The following is an 18929-nucleotide window of genomic DNA, read 5'->3' on the forward strand; positions in this document are numbered from 1 at the left end:
GACCAATTGTTGGTACTTTTACTATAGCTGTGCTTTCAAAAGTGTCATAGGTTAAGCTTAATAATTCCTTTAATTGGACACATTAAGTGGATTCTTATCATTTGCATTAGCATCTGCTTTTAAGTTGTGTCAACACTCCTAATGGTAAAAGGGAACAGCCTCTGCTCTGTAATCTCTGAAAAATGTTCTAGTTTATAAAAAAAGACAACACACACCTCAGCCTTTCAGGAATGTTAAACTCTAAAGGGATTGGTTTATTCTCTGGAATGTTGTCCATCAGGCCCTCGAACACTCGCACAGACAGCGGACATCATAAACATGCACACACCTCCACCCGACTCACCCAGTTGAAATGACAAGCAGAGGCAACACCCCACACACCTTTGATACCGAGGGTTTTACAGTGTAGCTGTTTTGGGGTGGAGGAAACTTCAGAAAAGGATATTTGTTTCATATTGACATTTTTTCTTAGGCACAAGTGCAGCATCAGTCTGTAGATGATAAAAGGTGAAAAGGGCTGATGCTGCCTGCTTTTAGGAAATGGCCTTTTGGTTCATTTGAATCCTTAGACATGATGGAATTCAAAATCATGCTCCAGTTTACCTCCAAGAACATTTAAGGTGTAGTTAAAGAATGTACTAAACCCCCAGCAGAAGTTTGCGATCCGATGACCAACAGTATAAAAATGTGGTCCAACAGGCCTGCTCCCAGCTGACTACAGAAAAAACAAAACTTCCAAGTCATCTTTTGAGCTTAAACACAACTTTTTGGACACATGTTATAGCAAAGACATAAGATCATGTTGCATATTAAGTTCATTTAAGAATGGGCCTTTTGTGTGGCTGCATTGTCACTTTACTTCTGCTACTTTAGGAAGTGAATATTGTTAAGAAATCAACTGCAACAGAAGAGCAGATTTTATCTAAACCTCAAGCCCTAAGGTTACAGGCTGAAAAAAATTAAATGAGTTTGCATTTTGAGTAAACTGTTTCAGCAGTAGACCATTGAGGGTAATGCATTACAAAGCAATTCACTACTGTGCTCCAGTTACTGTTTGTTGCCTTTGCCATCCTAGGGGAGGGGATTTCAAAGTGGATATACTGCATAGAGACCAGGGGTGGAATTTACTCAAATGACTGTAACTTAGTAGCTTTCTTGGGTACTTGTACTTTTTGGAGTACATTTTGGAATCAGTACTTACTTCTACTTAGATAAGTCTTAACAGCGTAACTGTACTTTTTCTTGAGCACAATACTCTTATACTTTTTCCACTATGGTTGATGACACAGCAGCACATAATGAGACAGTGATTCCGCATCCCAACAGCCGTCTTACACAGCAAAATCTGGGGTGTTGATATCTCTTGGTTGAGTTGATTTGAACTCAGTAGAGTCATTCTAACAACTCTGAGTGAAATGGTCCTCAGGGTTGGAGTTGTTTGACAGTGTTAGCTCAACTCTTTAGAGTCAATTGATTTGAGCTCCACCACTCGGATGTCAAACTTTAGGGAATGTATATGTGGAGTTTTCCATCATGCCCTTGGGCAGAGTGTTTAGTTTTGTTAGGACGTTTTCTGTTGTACAGTGATCCCTGAGGTTCTTTTGCTCATGTTTCTGGTATATTGTTGTTCTTTTTGATGTAAGACACATTTGCACCAGTGTTAATTTCGTTGACTAAAACTATTCGTTGACAGCCTTCTTTTCATGACAAAAACTAGACTAAGACTAACAAAAATAGATCATTGATTGTCAAGATGACTAAAACTAGACCAAAATGTAATGTAGTTTTCGTCGGACATTCAAAATCTGTGACATTTCTCCACTGTGGGTAAATCTGTCAAAAAACAATGCATCTGTATCTATTCTGCCTCTCAGCTGTAGAAAGCAGTAACCCCAGGTTTGGCAGGGTGCAGAGAACACACTACCATGATTTGGTACCTGATTTAGGCAAGAAAAGAAATGCTTGGACTAAAAGTAAAGACTGAAATGTGAGGACTTTTTATGGACTAAAACTAGACTAAAATGTTTTGATTTTTCGTCGACTAAAACTAAACTAAAACTAAAAGGGTATAAAGTACTAAAATGTGACTAAATTTAAAATGCATTTCTTTAAAAGACTATAAAACTAAGACTAAAATGAAAAACAGCTGCCAAAATTAACACTGATTCTCACCATGAGTGAATTTTATCTATTGAGTTAGAGTTTCCGCTTGTGGATTAAGGTGCTTGTACAGAATTCATATCGATATTTTTCATCAGTTTGCATTGCCTTGCTATGACGTTGACACTCTGCTTTGTTCTTGCCAGAAGAGACCCACCTTGCCACAGATTTTCAAAAGTTTTTGCAGTTATGTGATATTGTAAAATATTTAACATTTTAGTATGTGGACATGGCAAAGTCAGCCGGAGAATGGCCTGATCTTGGCAGATTTACACATTTCTTGAACATGGATTTAACTGAACTCCAGGGGACTTTCAATGCCTAGAATTTTTTTGTATGTGTCCACTGACTTATGATTTGAAAGTGGCCCAGAATTCCTCATCATCCACACAGAAACCCTTGTCCCCATCCTGTCTAACCACCATGAGGTGGCATTCCTTATTCAGAGAAAGTAAAATAAATCAGCCTTCAATCTTCAGTGTCCTCCTGGCCCTATACTACACCTTACTCCTACTACCTTTCCTCTATAGTAGGTTAACATTCACAGCTATTTCCCTAAGGGCAAGTCTACTGTATACCTCTCACTTTCCATTAACTGCTTCCTCGTACACAATGATTTTATCTTCCTACTCCAAATTCTACATGTGGCCTAACATTCTTCACAACTTGATTTGTAACACCTCCTTTAAAACAAACACTAATTCACTTATATTCAATCCATCCATGGTTTGCAGACAACACAGAACAGTTTTTTTTCCTACTATTTTCAGCACTGGAACTAGAAAACTACCAGTAACACTCAATGTACTAGTGATATTGGTCCTCTGGAGCACAAGTACTACGTACTGGCCATACTTTCCGAAGTTAGACAGTGTGGCACCATGATGGATATCCAAGCAAATCCAATCCCTGCTGACCCGGAAAGTGTCAACATCTTCTCCAAACCGGGAACTGGCAACCATAAGTCAGCTATGGTTAATTTTGCTTTATAAAGGATAATCATGCCAAGAACAAGCACTATAATTTTCCTTCTACCACAAATTTTCTGTCGGCGTCTATATGAACTACGAGTTTTGGACAGAGCATTCCTCATTTTGCTCAAACTTTAGAAACAAAGATCCCACATTTCTTATTTACTGCCTAAACCCTACCTTCTACTATGAGGTCTAATCACAGGTAAAATCTTTCAAGACACTTACCAACTTGCAAAACATCAACAGGTTCTGTTTTTTCTCAAGGATATCACCATCTTGTTAATGGTGCAGTTAGTACTAGGGATTGACTGGTGGCATGTCTGTCCGTCTGTCTAGATTTGCAAGCCACACTTTTGCTCATATTGTCTTTGATACTTCTCAGAAGAATTCTTGGGTGTACTGGTTTGAAACTGGTGCTATGAAAAAAATCATAAATATGTACAGATTGTCAATAAAATCCCAAAAAGTTTAATAAGTCATCATTTGGGGACTTCTGCTGTGTTCCATTTACCTCAGAAGTAGAATGTCAGGGCTGGAATGACTGAACTGATTGCGTTCATTTGCTACCAGATATTCCCCAACCAAAGTTAGCTCTCTTTACAGCAATCCTCTGTGCTCATATTAAACAGGAAAATACAGGAGATCTTACAGGCGTTGGTGTTAGAGCTCCACAAAAAGTGTGTTCACTAAAATGTTGTAAATAAATCAAAAGTTTAGTTTCCCTTATTCTAACTTTACCAGGTTTGTGCATAAGTGAAGGTGTCAATATTGCTGTTAATTAAATGCTCTGTCTGTCATTCTGAATATTTAACATGGATTATCAGAATCTGTGCGGGATAAGGGTGGGGTTTGATACACCTGTTGGGAGTGGGTGGCATGTGCCATGGGAGTGGGCGGTAATGGTCTGAAATCTGGCAGGAACAGGTGGGAGCAGGATTCAGAAAAGAGTCTCTTTTTCACATAGGGCCAAGTAGTTTTGGATGTTTTTTTCTCCCCCTAATAATGAAATCATCTTTCAAAAACTACATTATGTATTTACGTGATTTATTCACAGCGGCCATTTTGTTTATTAAGCTTTTTCTGTGCCAGCTATCTCCTCCTTCATACTTTGTCGTATTGACACAGTTTGAACTTTAAAAAAAAAAACCTTTTTTTTTGTCAATCGACTGCTATGACTTTTCTCATTTTCTAATTTTTATAATTTTTAAAATCTAGCTATTTTCATGCTATTTTCAGCTATTTCTATGCTTTTTCAGTCACTGAATGCAATTTTCAGCTACTTTTAGGCCAAAATCAGCAATTTTTTATGCTATTTTCAGCTTTTTATAGGCTACTTTTAGCTATTTTTTATCCTTTTTTGGGCTATTGAATACCATTTTCAGCTACTTTTATGCAATTTTATACTATTTTTATGCTGTTTTCAGCTATTTTGAGCTTTTGGCCACTTTCAGCAATTCTTAGATCAAAATTGCAATCTCAGCAATCCCCAAGCAATTTCAGCTGAAATTGCAATTTTGATCTAGGCTTTGTCTAGAATTGAAATGTGTTTGATGATCTGAAACATTTAAGTGTGACAAATATGCAAAAAATTAGACATTAGAAAGGGGGCAAATACTTTTTCATGCCATCGTACACTGTGATATTCTAATATGGGTTTTAATGTGCAGTTTTAATTTTCAGTCACACTACCCCTGCAATGCTGACACTTTTTCTCATAAAACAATGTTGGATTCTCAGATATCTATGTTTTAATTGGTCAGATTGTCATGCATCTGTCAACATGCATAAACTTATGCCACTCAAACTCTCTCACTGGCCTTCTGGTCACATTCCAGGTTGAAAACTACCATCGCCTCCTGGCCTTCTGAGATCAAACTGTCTCTTTTGGAAACACAAAGCAGCGGGAGTGGAACTGGTTTTTCACATTTCTGTGTCTCTCACTCTCTCTCACACACACACAAACACACTCCCTCAATAATCTGCCAAGAACAAAGAACCAGCCAAAAAGGACGACCAGTACAGCTACACCTAAAACGTCGTGTGACTCATTCCTGCTGCGTATTCACGTCTTTGTGGATGACAGCCGGTGTGGGCGGAGCCGGAGAGAGCCTTGTACAGGTACAGGTGAAACAGGTGGACGTCTCAGTTATCTGGACTCTACATCAGCAGCGGCAGCAGCTTACATTAACATCACTGCATAGGGACTGCAACAACCGGCAAGGTAAGATTGTTATGAAGGGTTTGATGGTACAGAGTTGTGGGTTAGTATCTCAAACTGATGATGGGATTTAAGTCAAAGCTGATATTAATTAGATTTGACATATTCGTCTAATTAGACACAAAAAAATACCTTGAAAGATGTTAGGAAGACTGAGATTCAACAAATTCTACACTAAAAATGAATGTGAGATGAAAACATTTTTAACTTTATGACAAAAGTATAATCAGCTCATTTTAGAAGTTGAATTTTAACTATTTGGTGCTTATTCCTGGTCATGCATCGAAAAAACCTTTTCAAAAGTAGACATTTTTCTAAAAGTTGTATCTCTTTATATTGAAGGAAATACAAATTACATATTTACAAAGTTGAATTTTAACATAAATTTCCTGTTTGTTGCATTCTTTTGCAATCTGTCTCCTCTTCTTTGACAATTTGACTTTGACATAATTATTCCTACAGTTATGGGTGTAGCCCGGCTGCAGCTTTGACAATAGTCCATGCCTTGTTCAGTGGATTAATCACGCTCAGGTTTATTTCATTAAGCTTGAATGGGATCTGTAAGGTTGTGGTATATACGTACCAAAAGATTATATTGCAAAGAAGAGATTCTGAGGTTTTTCTTCAGCAAAGGTGCTCTCTGCAATAAAGTTGTTCATGCATCTTAACCTATTTCTGGATGTTATGTAAGCTCCCAGCTTTCTTTACATGCCAAGCCTTTTTTATCTGCAGTTTCATTGACTATTAAGCTTTCTTTCCCAGCCTTGATGGTTATACTAAAATCAAGTAGTTTAACAATAAAAAGTATCAGGACAAGACAGAAAAGTAAGTCAGCTCAAATGGATTTAACATTTCCATTATTTGTCATTTTCTTTATGTATCTGCAAATAAAAAAAAACAAAATGTTTTTATTCCAGCTTCAAGAAGTGTCACAAAAAAAGAACAAATGTGTAAATTCCCTTAAAAAATAACCTCCTACCAAAGAAACCATTCTAAAGAATTAAACTGAATTCTAACATTAACTCTAAACACTTGCTGTGATTCATTTTAGGAGAGCTGCAACTGGTTTTATAACACATTTTGCTGGCGTCACGCCAAAACCTTGTCTCAACTTTTCATTATTTTATATTTTTCGTAAATCAGTGCTATTGGTCTTCCTTTATATCTGTCAGTGGGGTTTAACCAATTTTAAAGCAATAAAAGATGCCCAAAAGATGCTGACAATGACCATTAATGTTAAATTGTTTGGAAAAATACAGCATTTTATTCATTCCCTGAAAAGTGGTGATTTTGGAGATACAAGGTTTGGCCTGACACCATTGAAACGTATTACGAAACCAGTATCAGCTCCTTTAAATCAGCACAGATTTCAATTTGTATTACTTTAAAAGTGGTTAAAACCCACTGACAGATAAAAAATGCCCAATAGCACTGATTTATTAAAAAAAAACATAATGAAATTACAAATGGAGATACAAGGTTTTGGCCTGGCGCCAGCCAAATGTATTACAAAACCAGTTTAAGCTTCCTAAAATCATGCACAAGCGTTAAGAGTGAATCTTATAATCAGTTTAATTCTTAATAATTTTGAAGGTACATTTACATATTTGTGTATTTGCAGATACATAAAGAAAAATACTAATAACTTAAATCTTCAATTGAAAGGATCTAACTTCATTTATCAGGATTGTCACTTCTGAAAGATGCAGACATGAGTCTTGTTTTTGTTGTCCTGATACTTTTTACACCTAGACTGCTTTACAGATTTAAATATAGCCATCAAGACAGAGGCAAGAAAGCTTGAGTCAAGTCAACTACAAATGACATAAAAGGACTAGAGCTGGTCGAGTGGTTTAAGGTGTGCACCATGTACGCAGGTGGCCAGGGCTCAAATCTGGCCTGTGGCTTTTTGCCGCAAGTCTCTCCCTTCTCTCATCCCCGTTCCGAGTCTTTCCACTGTCCTTCACTATCTAATAAAGGCATGAAAAGGTCCAAAAATAAAACTTAAAAAAAAAAAAAAAAAAGACTAGAGCTAGAAACATACATAATGTCTGACAGTAGCTACAGATGCACAGACCACGTCATTGTAAGAGCACCTTACTGAAGAAAAACTTAAAACCTCTCCTTTTTAATGTTTAAGTAACATGCACTGATTTGGCGTGCATGTACCATGCATGCTAACTGAAAAGTGGTTTTATAATACATTTCACTGGGGTCAAGCCTAAACCTCATATCACCATTTTTCACATTTTTCTCATAAATCAGTGCTATCACCTTTTACATCTGTCAGAGGGTTTGAACCACTAGCAATAAAAAGTGTCAAAAATATGCTGACTACTACCGTTCAGTGGTAAAGTCATTGAAATAAACAGTGTTTTTTTCCATTCTCTTAAAGTTGGTGGTTTTGGAGATATGAGGTTTTGGCCCTATGCCACGCCAACTGTTATACTTAGAAAATGCACACCACAGTAACGAATGTAAAGAAAAAGGTATGATATAAAAACATTAGATAAAAAAGTTTTATCTGGGCACAGCTTAAGGCGTGTTCCAGGTTCAAGTCCTCCTCATCCTACCTCCAATCTTTCACAGCCCTCAGCTATCAATACAGACACAAAAGCACAAAAATATATCTTTAAAAAAAGTTTTATGGCCCCAAGTTTTAAGGAAAAAGATTTAAGATTTTTATGTGAGAGACCAATCAAGCTAGAGAGCCTCATCTCACTTAATGAAAGGCCACTCTCAGATGAAAACCGTCCATTTTCACCCCATTATTCTGGATGTAAAAGTTTAATTACAAATGTAACGAGTCTTTCCATTAAATCCTAAAATATTTTGGTATTTGTCTTCTTTAGAGTCATCAACACCATATGTGTTCATACTCGCAGAGATCATCCTTACATTAACTTTGTAATTTCCACTCTGAAATGACCCCTTTTTTTCTCAGCTGATGACTGAATTGTGAACATTTCCATAACCTTCTCAGTCTGGTTTGACCAGCAGAGATTACAGAAAGACCACACCCATGACTTGGAGGTGTAAATTCAGCATCAGAAAGAGTGGTTTTCACCAGAGCTGTTGGTTGATTTGCTGTGTGGATTATCAGCTGACATGTAAATATCAAGACCTCTTGTGTTCACTGGAAAGCTGGTGTCAACATTTTATTTCTATGATGGATGGAGGTGAAAGCTGGTTCATAATGGGCCTGTTTTTCTCGATCGGTCACACCCAGTCCTTCCTCCTTTGATCCCCTCCCAGATTCAGACGACACCGTCTGAGCTGAGGTCATGAGCCTGAATCTTTTACAGGATTGTATAGTTTGATCAGCAGCTTATAACTTTCCTTTTGTATGGTTTTAAAGCATCTATGCAATGTTGTAGATAAATGTATCAGCCACACCTAGTCGCTGCTTCCATCAGCAGCCTTACAACTCCAAAGATGACAAAAATAAATACAGTCACAGATTCTACTCATACTTGTAGAGTTTTATTTTTGCTCATAGATCTTCAAGGGATCTGGAATGCACCACAGCCGGGAGCAGTGATTTACCTAAAACTATAGAGCTGCCGGGAACCTTTTGGCATACCGAACTAACATACTGAAATGTTTCCTTGTCGTACATGAGGCGAACATTCCCAAAAATTATGTTTCAACAGCTGGAAACAGAAAGAGCAGCTCAGGCAGGATGATCCGAATAGTTCTGAATAATTTCAATGCATTCTCTTAATGAAACAACATTAAAATAATATTAAATCAGCCTTTTTCACTTGAATTGGCTCAAAAGAAAGAGTTTCAGACAGGTTTTTGTAAGGCAGTCTGTGACACGGAGAAGAATGCAGCTCAGTGGCATTCCTGCACAAACATATGGGCGTACACTTGTTCTTTCTGTGTTGGGTGGGATTGTTACACAATGACAAAAGCAGTCTGTCATCTTCCCCAGGTCCAGATTACAAAGACAAGCAGTAAACTGTGGCTACGTGTCGTAGCCTGCGTACCATGGAAGGCTGATAAACTGTACATCATGATAACATGAAAATCCACTAAAATGTTGCTGCTTAGTGCGTACGAGGACCTGAGATTGATAGCATCACATTCTGGGTCAAATTGCTGATTAAATACCCTCTTACTGTAATGCTTTAGCTGTGTGGTGCTGGTAAAGCTCGGGTGGGCAGTTACCCAACATACATATGACATAGTCCTTGTCCCGCTGGCAGAAGATGCCACTCCCAATTCTGACACTGTTTGGCAAATCATCCCCTACTTACTCTCCCCACATGTCCTGCTTCTCTAAAAAGCCCATAGTAGTGCACTAAAGCGTCAAGCTTGATACGTTGACACACGTGCGTCAATCAACAGCCAAGGTCAAGCTCAACGGCATTTCTTTTGTCACCCACCAACTTCTCCTCAAGAGAAAGCACGAACCAAATAATTTTAAAAAATCATATATTTCATGAGTGTTGGTTAATCTGTATTTTTGGCTACCATTACACCATGAAGACAAAAGAACAGCCTAACCCCTTTCTCTGCCCGAAAGGTGTAGACTTTGTAGACCTTCCCTGAAAGGTTACAATCTGGTCCACGGAGGATTCCCCTACTTTTTGTTTTAAAGTGATGCCCATGATCAGCAGCCTCAACAGCAGAACCAGAACTACCTGACATAACAAACATCATGCTAACTAAACCGTGTATTAAAAAATAATTTGAAGTCTTAAGGACATTTTTTATCAGTAGGATTAGTGGCTATTCAATTAAGCTGAAACTAATGCCTCACATTTAAAGGGATATTACTCAGCCACTTGAGAGTCCACCGGCTGGCACACAATGAATCTCAGGGTAGGTTGGGCCACAAAAGATGCTCTACATGGATCCTTCATTGGCAGGGAAAAGGGGGGATTTAAACAAGCATTCAAAACAGGACAGCTTGCTGTGAAGCCTCAGGATCCACCATCAACTCCAGAAACTGCAACCCAAATTTCGGATACCTTTCAACCAATCATGTTCATTCAGTGAAAAATAGCACAGTTTGGACCTCACAGAGTACAAACAACTCTAAGAGAAAGAACAGGACAAGCATGTTTCTGAGAGAGTTTCATGGACTTTATGACACCTTTTTTTCCCACTGAAAGGGCTCCACAACCCAATTTTGTGTCTGGACCCACCAGCTGAGAACCAATGACGTAGACAGTCTTTATTTATGACCTCCAAAGGATGCAGCCCCTGAAATGGGACAGGGCTTATTTGTGTGCCAAAGACAGAAAAGAGAGGGAGAGAGATCAAAGCTGGCATATACCCTGTGGTCCCCAAATGTAGCTTGTAGGTGTTTGTGATAGATGTCCCCTGTGAGGTTGGCATGTGCACATCAGACAGGCACTTTTGTAGATTATGAACGGTGGAGCTTGTTGGTGGATAAGACTCATGCCAGCAGTGCAAAAACATCTTCTCTTATTCCGAACTGAGTGCTATGTGAAATCTCCTGTGTGAATCCTGGGCAATTTGCAATTTATGGAAACAATCTTATATCTTAATTTAATGTTTTAATGCATTATTTGCCTTTTGATTAGCCCCCCACCCCCCAAACATGTAACACAGTAGTCCCGTTTATCACTTAAGACTGATATATCAGGGCATGTTTCCAGTGTTGTTTGTTTATATGGAAAAAGAGTTTTACAATGAGGAAGAAGAGACGAACACAGATGAGTTAGAGTCATGTGCATCTTTTAGGCTGGTTTTTCCTGTATGGGATGGACGGATCAAACTGCTGTCACGACTCTTAATTATTCTACATGGCCTTAAAGCCAGTCAGACATGAAATGCTGTGAAGACATCAGCCTAATAGTAACAGTTCCTGAGTGAAGCCATTGATCTGTGAATATGTAGGGAGGGTAAGTAATAACAATATGTAGTGGATAATTTAATGTACTGATCACAAAACGTTAAGGTCCATATTTAGTGCAGTATATATATCTATTTTTTTGTTCGCAGCAATCACACGCTTTGTTGCCCCTTTTATCAGACTTTGGTATTGCCACTCTCCCTGCAGCGACAGTCATGTTATGAAAAATAAATCTAATACCACTCCTTAATGTGTCATCTGAGTTTAAAAACTCAGACAGCTCAGTGGACATGTCTAAAGTCATCTCAACTGTGTGTTATTTTATAAATATAATATCTTTTATTGTTTCCATATGTCATAAATAATCCATAGCAAGCTCCTCTTTCAGTGGTCAGGTTAATGCAATAACTTTCAATCTATGCAAGGTTTTTTTTATGTTCTTTCAAAATAAAATCAAGTCTGGATCCAAACAGGAAGTCAATTACCCTTAGTTTAAGACAATAAAAAGATCTTAATTGGCACAAAAACATTTTTAAATGCAGATTAGTTCAACTTCAAAAAGGGAGTTTTTATTGCAACTAACTGCAAAATTTCTGTATTAATTTCTGTACTAAGAAGTTAACATTTTGAGAAAAAAAATCTAAATCTGTAACCCCATATGTTGCTTTTTATGTTCCTTCTTTCAAAATGTACATCCAAGTTGTAAACCTGTATATCAAATTCTTACCCTATGCAATGCAAATTTTAAAAAATTAATAATATCAGACATTTCAAGGAGCCAGAAGTAAAAATGATCACACTTTCAACATGGTTTCTAATGATTTTAGAGTGGTAATGATGCCTTTAGTGTAAATGGATTCGGGAAAAAAAACAACATAAACATGGGGGATGTTTTTGGAGTTTTAACAGCACCGTTGTTGCCTGAATTATGTTAGATTTGTCGGTTGTTTAAATTTGAATTTATATTTTAAAATTGTGTAAAAATAGTGCATGCAACTGCCTGCTAGGCAACCATTTTTGTACATGATCATCCTTTATTTGGGATTTAACACATCAGTCAATGCCCCTTAAGAATTTTTTGTAGTACAATATTTGTTTTTGACAGAAAATGCAGGGAACCTACCAGTGTTGTCATATAATACCATGCCATAACTAGACAGCCTATTAATTGTATGGCTGCATTATATCATTGGCAGATATTAGCTTAAAAGTGAATATTTGGTACAAGCAGATATAAAAATATGGACCAGTATTTACAGTAGATATTAACACACAATACAGGCCGATAAATGTACCAACGAGATCTCAACAGACATACAGACCTCCATCAGCTGAAGTCTTTTCCTTCCTAACTTCGCAAATTTTAAAGTGTTCTAAGGACTGCAGTTTTTGTTTTGTTGTTGTTAATCCAAAAATTTAAAGCATGCTTTCAGGACTGAAGTTACCTACATTTTCGTACTGATATGGATATTGTCTAAAATATTGTCTAGGTATCAGTAAATCCAATGTCATTGATCCCTAATTAGTAGGTCAGATTGGTTTCACATCATGTGATTTTAAAATGTCTTCTTTTTAGTCTACGACTGTCTCTAACAGATGCTTCTCATGTGAGTGACAGAGTAATATCCTTACAGTAATTAGAGTTAATGTGTCTGGCATGACAAATCCTGATTGCCTGTCCCCATGATTCGTGGGTGTTCTGTTGTTGATATTACAAATATATTCATGATCCATATCCCAGTATAAGCAGGGAGCAACTTGTACCTTTATTTTTGTCACGTAAAGGCACAGATATCAACGCTGTTGTCTACTTAGTGCTTCAGTTTTTCTGTAGTGCCATGATTATTCGTGGGGATTTTTTGATCTGGAGTGTTTGACAATGTACAGAGGTTGCTGGAAAAAAATTTCTTTCCCCAAAATGTAATTCTTGAAATTTTGACAAAATTCATCCCTGTGTTTGATAGGTTTGGCTTCCTGAATAATACCTTAAATGGCGAATTTGTAAGTGGCGAAGTCCACCATTTTCCGTGGGTAATGATACCAACGAAAAAAGACAAATTTTGCAAAGCTCTATTTTAATAACCAGTTCCCTGTGGCTATACTAGAGGTTTACTTGACTGATGATTGGTTTTATTAGAGATAAAATATTGATATATTTCATGCTATTACTTTATTTGGTGCAGTGTAATCCAGCATTTTACGTACACTAAAAACTGGAGAGTAAAAGGTTTTTTAAAGTCACTTTTGCACTGTAAGTGAAGTTTCCCACTCAGGTAGAGCAACATGGATGGGGTACTGAACTCCACGGTCCAGATTCAGTTTTGTAATCACCTGGGTTAGCTTTTCCTGGGTGTGTCCAAAATCATATTTTTTGGTAGACATAAGGGAAAATAGGGCTCAACAGTGTGGTTCTAGAAAGAAAAATACTATTCTTTTTCTCCATAGTGTACATTATTATCAGTCATATTATCTGAAATATCGGAATTAGACTTACCATGAGCTACCTGAGTGTGAAATGATGGTATATGCTTCTGTAGGAGACAGGAGTTTGGGAGATATCAACCTTTTTTTTTTAAGAAAAGCATAGTTTTTTGCAATCTCAGCCATAAATACTACAATATCCACAACCCTTGAGTGTCATAGCAATGTTTCTGATTGGAGGGGACTCCGGTTACCACGGAAATGTCTACTAAATGTCTATTGATGACAGCAATACATGCTGCTGCAGTATGAAGAAATAATACACAAATGAGATATAATTTCAAACGTACATATTAAAATAAAAATAGAGTACAAAGAGGTAAATATATGTTTTGAAAGCTATCATTAAGAATGGATGAAAACAACTGCAATGGATTGTGGGACACGTAGTTCTTTCCTCCTTGTAAAAAAATGTCCATACAGCAGTGTTCCTTTGCCTTTCTCTCTGTTTTCGTACGCCAGTTTTGCACTGAATCAAATGTTTTGAGTATTCAGGTAGGTTGCTAGCTTGGGCCATGCATTAAAAGTGTTGTAATAAGGATTTTACAAAATGTCTATGGAGGATTTGATTGGTGAATTTTACTTCCGGGGCCAGATCTGCTTAAAAAAGTTGGCGGCCACTGTTAAGAGAATGATGAAATACATGACCTTTTGAGTCATTGTTCTAAATCCCAGCTCTCTGACAACTGGCTAGATTTACAGAGTGAATTGACTTAGACGCTAAAATGCAAACAACCTTTCATTTAGCAACCACACCTGAAACTTGTCAATCAACACACCTCAGATTGAGCCCCGCCTGGGCATTTTCCCTCAGGGGTACTGACAAGAAACCTCTGCTGTAAACATAACCTGTACCAACATCTGATTCATTACTGAGCACTGATCAGGAAGAGATTGCAGACACAGGTGTTGTTTTTAACCCCCACCAGTCTTTATTTAGCTTCATCTAGAGGCAAGAAGAGTAGTTTAGGGCAAAGTAGAGATCTGCTGGTTAAGTTATGTTCATTATTTGACTGTACCTTTGATCCACTCTGTCTCTCTTTGCAGCACAATGAGTGATGGGCAAAATCCACTCCCTCCCTACAACATATCAGGTAACACAAATACATCATGCACCTTTGCATCATCGTCATTGCGTGACTGGATCACTGACTCCATATTTTTTTCTTTGGTCCATCAGGTGGAGATGCAGATGTGAGGGTTTACAAAGCTCACACTCCCTTCAACTATCAAGGAGGGAGTGCCAGTGCTGCTAATGTTGCACCAGGTAAAAGCACACTCTACCTTACATGTCTTACCAGTCACAAACTTGTCTTTTTGTTCTACATTTAACTTATTATACACTCTTTCCCTCCTTCCTTCAGTGTACACCAGCGGAGGCGGTGGTGTTGGCTCAGGTCTGGATACTGGTGATGGCAAAAGCAGGTTTGTGAGCTACGACTCGGCGCTCGGGGATTCTCCAGGAATGACAACCTGCGCTTCTTGCCAGCAGCAGGTCATGACCAACGTCACCTACAAAGCAGGGACATACGCCTGGCTCATGTGCTTACTCTTCATCTGCTGCGGGTGAGTTTGAGCTTTACTTTGGCACAACCACATTTACATGATTGGAGCCTCCAGGACAAAGGCTTTATAAAATCAAAAGCTATTTCACTAAAAAAAAAAAAAAACATCTTAACAGGCAAAGTTACATGTTAACATGGAAGCCCTTCTTTGATATCACCTTCACAATTCTTGCATCCATTGAACTTGTGAGATTTTTTGTTGAGAGTTTCTGCTTGAATTTCATTGCAAGATGTCAGAATAGGCTCCCAGAGCTGCTGTTTTAATGTGAACTGCCTCCCACCCTCATAGATCTTTCACTTGAGGACGCTCCAAAGGTTCTCAATAAGGTTGAGGTCAGTTGAGGATGCGGGCCACACCATGAGTTTCTCTCCTTTTATGTCCATAGCACCCAATGACACAGAGGTATTCTTTGCAGCAAGATCATTTTGCTACGGAAGGCACAGTTCTTCTTTTTGTACCATGGAAGAAAGTGGTCAGTCAGAAACTCTATTTACTTTGCCGAGGTCATTTTCACACCTTCAAGGACCCTAAAGGGGCCTATCAGCTCTCTCCTCATGATTCCGGCCCAAAACATGACTCCACCACCTCCTTGCTGACGTCGCAGCCTTATTAGGACCTGGTGGCCATCCACCAACCATCCACTACTCCTCCATCTGGACCATCCAAGGTTGCACAGCACTCATCAGTAAACAAGACTGTTTGAAAATGAGTCTTCATGTATTTCTGGGCCCACTGCAACTGTTTCTGCTTGGGGCATTGGTTAGGGGTGGCCAAATAGTAGGTTTATGCATGACTGCAAGCCTCTGGAAGATCCTACACCTTGAGGTTCAGCAGCTTCAAATACATGTTTGCTGCTTTGTAATGGTATTTTAGCAGCTGCTCTCTTAACTCGATGAATTTGTCTGGCAGAAACCTTCCTTATTAAGCCTTTATCTGCACAAACCTGTCAGTCTGAATCAGCCACAGATTTCTTTACAGTACGATGATCACGCTTAAGTTCTCATGAAATATCTAACGTTTTCATTCCTTGTCCAAGATGCTGCGCTATTTGAGGCTTTTCAGCAGCAGAGAGATCCTTTTTCTTTCCCATACTGCTGAAACCTGTGGTGCTTAATAATATGGAATGTCCTTCTTAAGTAGTTTTCCTTTAGTTGGGCTCACCTGGCAAACTAATTATTAAAGGTGTCTGAGATTGATCAGTGATCCAAAGAGCCCTGAAACACAAGACCATCCATGAGTTTAATTGAAAAACAAAAAATTGAATGTTTATGACACTAAAATTCAATTTGCATAATAATGTGGAACGCAGTGTAGCTTGGCACAACCACATTTACACGATTGGAGTCTCCAGGACAAAGACTTAAAATCATGAACACTTTTACATATAAAACTTTTCATGCCTTTATTAAAGATTCTAGAGTACATGTTTTGTTGTATTGTAGGTTTTTTAAATTCATTAGGCCATCATAGCTGCAAAAGGCGGGCCAACTCCGTATTAACACATGGCCCATATGTTAATGAAGGTTGTTATTTATTTAAATAAGTGTTAATTTTTTTTTGTCCTGAAATGCTGTTTATTTTCATAATTTGACATTTTAAATATAAGCTCAAATATGGCACGGTTAGATTAAAAGCTGACCATATTTAAATCATGCATGTCTTGGACTTCAGCTTGTATAGCACTTTTTGATTGTCTGATGACTTTTAATGCTTTTCACACTTAAAGTCAGACCAGACTGTATGATTTTTTTTTTCATTTACCATGTCAGACTGTGCAACAACTGACCATGTGTGTTGTTGTTGTAGGTTGGTCCTGTGCTGCTGCCTGATTCCTTTCTTTATGAAGAGGTTCAAGGACGCCTACCACACATGCCCCCGCTGCAACAGAGTGCTGCACGTTGAGAAGAGAAAATGCTGTAAATGATGAGCACGACGGCAAAACAGATCCAATAGGAATATGACGCTACATCCTGTTGGCGTGTGTGTGTTTGGGATGTTTGATTATTTCTATGGATGTGCAATGACATTAGCCTATTTGAAACCTAACATACTACTAGCAAACAGACTGGGAGTGATTGTATGCTCTGACGAGTTAAACCGAAAAACACCCTTTTTGCACTTTTTGTAAGCTGTTTTTTTTTGTTTGTTTTAGCAGAACAAAACTTTCTTTTATTCCTCTGTTAATATTCTGCATACATAATGTTATTAAAAATGAAGGCTTGTACATAAACTTTGAAACAACTGTATTGTAAGAGATTTTGGATTTAAATTAAAACCCAGCAGTCCCATTTTTAGGGATCTAAAATACTCCTTAAAAACAAGCCAACACAAAACATAGAACTAGAGAATAAACTAAACCGCTGTGCCTCCTTTAATGTCATATTTATTTGTTTACATCCATAAATTACTCTTTTAATTCTAACGTGTTGGGATGATGGGCGATAATGAGCAGCAAGTTCAAATAAGTTTATATAATACTCAGCAGTGATAGGCTGTTGATATGATTATCTTTATATAACTCTTTACCTCCAAATAAAGATGTGTCATTTTAATTTATTACAATGCAAAGAACAATGCAAGATGAAAGCAAGTCTACACCATGATGTGTTCAGTGATGGTGACGATTGCCACCATGTTTGTTGAGTCCCCGATCAAGACACTGCATATTCTGACTCCTTAAAATGACCATCTCTGTGTTACAATAACATCCACAGGAAATGGATTTTTGTCTGATTCCTTTTTGTTCTAGCTTGTATTAAAAATGATTTCAAGAAAGCAGGAAATGCTACGAGGGATTTGATTCCTTTGCACATATTCCACTGGATGAAACTGAGTGTTTGAACTTCTGTTATTGCTATTATTATCTATTTTATATCATTATTTCTCCAATAAAAATACACTGTATAGAATAACAGTCACTGTGGTGCTTAGATTTTATTTTTGACTTTGGGCTAATATGGTATCTATGGAAGAGGATTAAGGCCACTGGAAAAAAAAAATTGTGGTGCAATTTTTATTTCACTTGTGAGGAAAAAGTCAGAATTCTGTGATTAAAGTCAAAATTCTGAGATTACAGCCAGAATCCTGAGAAAAGTCAGAAAAAGTCTGACTTTTTTTAAGGATTCTGACTTTTATCTCAGAATTCTGGCTGCGTTTGACCCGCCTTTAACCTTTTCACCCCAGGAATGTAAACATCTGCACAGGAGGACCAAAGGAGGAAGTCGTGGCCAAACTTAGTCATATGATTAAATTACGTTATAAATTTTTAAAGGAATAAGCTCTCCGGATTAATCACAAGTGTTAACGCATTAATATTTACAAGCCTAGTAAACACCCATCATAGGTGTGTTTGGCTTCATTTTTATGCACCTCAGAGAGAGAGGGCACGTCTATAAACAATCAAATGCAGATGATTTTAATCACTGCCCTTTTAAGCCAAGTTGAGCCCTATTGCTAACCTTACATAGCAGATGGATACGCCCGTTTCCGATTCCTGCCAGTGTTTCTCACTGGCGAATCCATCTTGCAAAGCTCCCGTCTGAACCCGTTAGGCCCGGTTAGAAAGTGACGGGACCAATCAGTGTCAAGGGGCAGAAGTTTCTGGCGCAGTGGAGTCGTGATGTATGCAAGCAGCAACAAGAAAACGGAGCAATTATGGCAGAAGACATTATTGTGGATGCTGCTAAAGCGCCAGTTTTAT

General features: G+C 38.0%; 1 protein-coding gene across 1 annotated transcript; it reads left to right on the forward strand.

Moving 5' to 3' along the window:
* The first annotated feature begins 5267 nt into the window (after positions 1 to 5267).
* On the forward strand, positions 5268 to 18111 carry si:ch211-157c3.4 (uncharacterized protein LOC561592 homolog). The gene is made up of 5 exons (XM_041778253.1): positions 5268 to 5355; positions 14711 to 14757; positions 14844 to 14930; positions 15028 to 15229; positions 17036 to 18111. The coding sequence occupies exons 2-5, from the start codon at positions 14715 to 14717 to the stop codon at positions 17151 to 17153; spliced, it is 450 nt and encodes a 149-aa protein (XP_041634187.1). The 5' UTR covers positions 5268 to 5355; positions 14711 to 14714; the 3' UTR covers positions 17154 to 18111.
* The last annotated feature ends 818 nt before the right edge of the window (positions 18112 to 18929 follow it).

This window comes from Cheilinus undulatus, linkage group 21 (genome assembly GCF_018320785.1).
Source record: "Cheilinus undulatus linkage group 21, ASM1832078v1, whole genome shotgun sequence".
Classification (NCBI taxonomy): domain Eukaryota; kingdom Metazoa; phylum Chordata; class Actinopteri; order Labriformes; family Labridae; genus Cheilinus; species Cheilinus undulatus.

Excerpts from the sequence above, each read along its gene's own strand:
- si:ch211-157c3.4 (XM_041778253.1), top strand. The coding sequence starts at position 14,715 with ATGAGTGATGGGCAAAATCCACTCCCTCCCTACAACATATCAG. Across the intron at positions 14,931-15,027 it reads TGCTGCTAATGTTGCACCAG|TGTACACCAGCGGAGGCGGT; the intron begins GTAAAAGCACAC and ends TCCTTCCTTCAG. Across the intron at positions 15,230-17,035 it reads TTACTCTTCATCTGCTGCGG|GTTGGTCCTGTGCTGCTGCC; the intron begins GTGAGTTTGAGC and ends TTGTTGTTGTAG.